The sequence below is a fragment of the Muscardinus avellanarius genome (genome assembly GCF_963383645.1).
Source record: "Muscardinus avellanarius genome assembly, chromosome: 5".
NCBI lineage: Eukaryota > Metazoa > Chordata > Mammalia > Rodentia > Gliridae > Muscardinus > Muscardinus avellanarius.
Genome location: NC_137790.1, coordinates 139,492,723 through 139,497,945, shown reverse-complemented (window position 1 = coordinate 139,497,945; position 5,223 = coordinate 139,492,723). Strand labels below are relative to the sequence as shown.

Here is a 5,223-nt window from a genome sequence, read left to right as displayed (position 1 = left end):
TTTCTACCTCCGGGCTATATTCTCAGACCGTTTTTTAAAAAATATTTTATTTGGAAACAGGGTCTCACTAAGTTGCTGAGAGCCTCACTAAGTAGCTGAGGCTGGCTTCGAACCTGCGCGATCCTCCTGTCTCAGCCTCCCAAGCGCGGGGATTACAAGCGTGCACCACCATGCCCGGCTCTTAATTTAATTTTTTATTGTGAGACTGGGCCTTGCTAAATTACCCAGGGTCTGCCAAGTTGTAGAGGCTGGCCTCCAACCCGCGATCCTGCTATCCCAGCCTCCCAAGCATTGGCATTTCAGAAGTGCCGGGGCGGGCCACGGCTCTGCTGGGTGGGGGGGGGCTGGTTTGTGCTGCGGCCCCGCCCCGTGGCTTCCTTCTCCGGAGTCCAGCCCAGCCCCGCCATGTCGGCCGGCTGGTTCCGGCGCCGCTTCCTGCCCGGGGGTCCGCTGCCCGCGCCCCTGCCGCCCGGGCCCCGCGCCAGCCCCGTGCCCTACCGGCGGCCCCGCTTCCTACGGGGCGCGGGCTCCGGCCCCGGGGCCGACGCCGCCCGGCCCGTGCGCTGCCCCGCACGGGGCCACACGCTGCCCTGGAACGCCGGCTACGCCGAGTGAGTGCCCGCCCGCGGAGGCTGCCCGGGGCTGGGGGCCCAGCGCGCTGGGACCTAGACCTGCACCCAAAGAGGAGGCCGGGAGGCTGTGGCGCCCCAGGGTTCTGAGACTTAGACCTGCACCCCAAAGATGAGGGTGGGGGGCCGTGGAGCCCCAGGGTTCTGAGACTTAGACCTGCACCCCAAAGACAAGGGTGGGGGGCCGTGGATCCCCAGGGTTCTGAGACTTAGACCTGCACCCCAAAGATGAGGGCGGGAGGCTGTGGAGGCCCAGGGTTCTGAGACTTAGACCTGTACCCCAAAGATGAGGGCGGGGTGCCGTGGAGCCCCAGGGTTCTGGGATTTGTACCTGCACTTCAGAATGGAGCTGAGAAGCTGTACAGTCCCAGCGTTTGGGGTCTGGGCGTAGCTGAAGCATCTCCCTCCCGCCTGGGCCTGTGCTGGGTGGAAGCGGTGCTTGGCCAGCTGAGCGGAGGGGTGTGTGTGTGTGGGGGGGTGTGGGGTGTGGTGGGGTGGGGGTGGTGGTGGTGGTGGTGGGGGTAGGGAGTTGGGCCCCTGACCCCCAGCCCAAGTCAGCAGAGGGCCCCGGCGTGTACCCTCACCACGTGGACACTGAGCAGCCAGGACCCGGCAGTGGTGCAACCCAGGACAGCACCAGGAACCGTCGGTGTGCTCCAGTCACGGCCATCCCCTGGTCCAGGGTCATCAACGCAGAGAAGTCCGAGTTCAACGAGGATCAGGCTGCCTGCGGGAAGCTGTGCATCCGGAGGTGTGAGTTTGGGATGGAGGAGGAGTGGCTGGCCCTGGGCTCACAAGAGGTGAGTGCAGCCTGGACCCCGACAGCCGCGCGGAGAGCGGGCAGAGCCTGACGGGGTCTCCCCTGCAGTTCCTGACGGGGCACTACTGGGCACTGTTCGACGGCCACGGCGGCCCCGCGGCTGCCATCCTGGCTGCCAACACCCTGCACTCCTGCCTGCGCCGGCAGCTGGAGGCCGTGGTGGAGGGCATGGTGGCCCCCCAGCCCCCCCTGCACCTCAGCGGCCGCTGTGTCTGCCCCAGCGACCCCCAGTTTGTGGAGGAGAAGGGCATCAGGGCGGAAGACCTGGTGATTGGGGCCCTGGAGAGCGCCTTCCAGGAGTGCGTGAGTCCACCTCGGGACGGCAGGCTTGGGCTGGGGCCTGAGGAGCGAGCATCCCAGCACCCTCTGCGCGGTGATGGGCTGGTTGTGTCAGTCTGTCCTTGGCCCAGTCTGCTGGGGCTGGGGCTTTCAGTGCAACACACACACACACACACACTGGGGCCAGGGCTTTCAGTGAAAAATACACACACACACACACACACACACACACACGCATGCTGCTCTCCGCTCCTGGGTGCGCTGGCTGGTTTCTCTTCCTCTTCCTGTTTCAAGTAGCACTTCCCTTATCTGAAGCTCCTAAGCACAGGGATTCAGGAGCCACTGCTGGCCTGGGGCAGTAGAGCTGGGGACTGAGGGCCTTGCTTTGCTCCAGGATGAGGTGATCGGGCGGGAGCTGGAGGCCTCCGGCCAGGCGGGCGGCTGCACAGCGCTGGTGGCTGTGTCCCTGCAGGGAAAGCTGTACGTGGCCAATGCTGGAGACAGTAGGTGAGCGAGCCCCGGAGGGTGGGCAGCCGTGGGGCATGCGGGAGGCACGCAGGGGAGGTTACCACGGGAGGGTTGGGCTAGTGTGGTGGTAATATTTGGGAGACAGGAGGACTACAGGTTCAAGATTAGAATCAGCAATTAGGGACCCTCAGCAACTCTGTGGAACTGTTTCAAAAAAAAAAAAAAACATGCCGAATGTGCACAGTGGCGCAGGCTTGTAATCCCAGCACTTGGGAGGCTGAGACTGGAAGATCGCGGTTCGCGGACACCCTCAGCTACTTGGTGAGACCCTTCGCAACTCAGTGAGACCCTGTTTCAAAATAAAGAATAATCAGCCAGGCGTGGTGGCGCACGCTTGTAATCCCCGCGCTTGGGAGGCAGAGACAGGAGGATCGCGCAGGTTCGAAGCCAGCCGCGCTGGCCTAAGAGACCCTGTTTCAAAAATATAAAATAGGTCTGGGAGTGTAGCCTGGAGGTAGAAGGGCTTCCAGGAACCCCAGTACCACCAAAAAATAAAAATAAAAAAAAAAAAAAATAGGGCTGGGAGTATAGCTTGAAGGTAGAATGCCCCTGGGTTCCATACCCAGTACTACTAAAAATAAAAAATAATTAAATTTAAATTTTAAAAAGGCTGGGAGAAGCCGGGCATGGTGGTGCACGCTTGTAATCCCAGTACTTGAGAGGCTGAGACAGGAGGATCGCAGGTTCATGGCTGACTTCAGCTACTTAGTGAGGCCCTCAGGAACTTACTGAGACTCTGTTTCAAAATAGAGAAAATTGGGCTGGGGTGTAGTTAGAAAGTAGAATGCCCCTGGGTTCATTCCCCAGCATCTCACACACACACACACACACACACACACACACACACACACACACACACACAATAAAAATAAAAGAAGGGCTGGCGGTGTAGCTCCGAGGTAGACAGGTAGGATGCCCAGGTCCAGTCTGCTGTGCGCCCAGGCACACACGCTCACCGGGTTTGACTGACCGTTGCATTTTTACCTGGCATATGCCAAGTGTTGGAGTGGACGGTGCAGGCCAGGGCTGGCAGGGGCCTCAGCTGGCTCCTGGTGGCTGCAGGAGGGCGGCCTTGGTGAGGGAGGAGTCACCTGATGGAGTTCTCCCCTTAACCCGGCCCAGGGCCATCTTGGTGCGAAGAAATGAGATCCGGCCACTGAGCTCCGAGTTCACCCCCGAGACAGAGCGGCAGCGAATCCAGCAGCTGGTAGGCGCTCTGAGGGGCGGGCTGCGGGTCCCTGACTCCTGCAGGATCAGGGCCAGGCAGCCACTGGAGGGATGGTGACCCGCGCGGCCGCCCCAGGCCTTTGTCTACCCCCAGCTTCTGGGTGGTGAGTTCACCCGACTGGAGTTCCCGCGGCGGCTGAAGGGGGATGACCTGGGGCAGAAGGTCTTGTTCAGGGACCACCACATGAGCGGCTGGTGAGTGGACGGTGGTCTGGGGCAGCCTTGGCACTGAGGGTGTGGTGGCTGGGCCTGGGTCGGGAGGCGCAGGGCGCAGCTGATGCTGTCTGCTCTTGGTAGGGGCTACAAACGCGTGGGAAAGGCAGACCTCAAGTACCCACTGATCCACGGACAGGGCAGGCAGGTCAGTGCCCAGCCCCCTTCAAGAGTCCCGCTCCCCTGGCACCTGTGGCCAGTGCCGGGCGCCCACCTGCCCCCTGGTCACACTTCCCCCTCAGCCCAGGGATCCCGAGGGCTCGGCGGCCAGGCCGGCACTTGAGCATTAGATGGGGCCTCTCCTCATGCCTGCCTCCCCTCAGGCGCGGCTGCTGGGCACGCTGGCCGTCTCCCGGGGGCTGGGAGACCATCAACTGAGAGTCCTGGACACAAACATCCCTCTCAAGCCCTTCCTGCTCGCGGTCCCACAGGTGAGGGAGCTAAGTCCCCCCAGCTCCCACCTGCCCATACAAGGAGGCAGTGAACCTGGGAGAACACTCAAGGACTCTCAGGCTTAACCTGCAGGTAACTGTGCTGGATATGGACCAGATGGGGCTGCAGGAGGAAGATGTGGTTGTCATGGCAACTGATGGGCTCTGGGATGTCCTGTCCAATGAGCAGGTGGCGCGGCTGGTGCGGGGCTTCCTCCTGGGGCACCCAGAGGATCCCCACAGGTATGGGGTTGCTGGGACCCACCTGGGCATGGTTTGGTGTCACCGCTGAGAGGGCGGGACTGGCAGTGAACCTCAATCAGGGCAGGATCGGGACAAGGGGCAATTGTGGGTCCCAGCAACCCTTGGTCCATCTTGTGGCCCTGCTGGGCTTGTTGCTCGCACGGCCCTCGCTGTCCTGACTTGGAGTCCCGGGGCTCAGCTGCGCGGGGAGCTGTCCTGGAGGGCGGGCCTTGTCCCTTCGCGCCGATGTCCATCTGCAGGTCTTCACAGGTTCTCAGAGTTGGCCCAGATGCTGGTGCAGAGCACACAGGGGAAGGACAGCCCCTCAGGGGAAGGGCAGGTGTCCTACGACGATGTCTCTGTGTTCGTGATTCCCCTGCTCCCCCAGAGCCAAGGGGACAGCGGCTGCTGAGGCCCCCACGCTGCATCGCCACCACTTGAAGGCTGGTGCAGCCCAGTATTGCTCCCAGAGCCCTGCAGGCCCCAGCCAAGCCCGGGACTCGGAGCAGTTATCCCAAGGAGTCAGGGAGCAAGGGTGTGGAGAACCCGGCGTGCCAGGCCTTGCCTTCTGTGCTGGCATCCCTGGGGTAAAGGCACCTGCCAGCTTAGGAGGCCACTGTGAGGCTCGTCAGGATCCTCGAGGGCCCAGTGTTCTCAGAAATGGACACCATGCCGGCGTGGTGTAATCCCAGTATTTGGAAGGCTGAGACAAGGGGATCGCAGGTTTGCAGCCAGCCCCAGCAACTAAGAGACCCTGTCTCAATAAAAAAGTAGGGCTGGGGGTGCAGCTGAGGTAGGATGCCCATGGGTCCCATCCCCAGTGCCTACTACCACACACAGATACAGGGCGTCA

The 5,223-nt window shown here is 61.9% G+C and overlaps 1 protein-coding gene across 1 annotated transcript; it reads left to right on the top strand.

Annotated features, from left to right (window-relative positions):
• Nucleotides 1-405: 405 nt before the first annotated feature.
• PPM1M (protein phosphatase, Mg2+/Mn2+ dependent 1M) lies at nt 406-4,782 on the top strand (the record flags this gene model as incomplete). Its single annotated transcript, XM_080696625.1, has 10 exons — nt 406-611; nt 1,312-1,429; nt 1,498-1,752; nt 2,123-2,235; nt 3,379-3,463; nt 3,560-3,678; nt 3,781-3,844; nt 4,020-4,127; nt 4,222-4,370; nt 4,641-4,782. 10 exons carry the CDS (start codon nt 406-408, stop codon nt 4,780-4,782), a joined length of 1,359 nt encoding a protein of 452 aa, XP_080552751.1.
• Between the last annotated feature and the right edge of the window lie 441 nt (nt 4,783-5,223).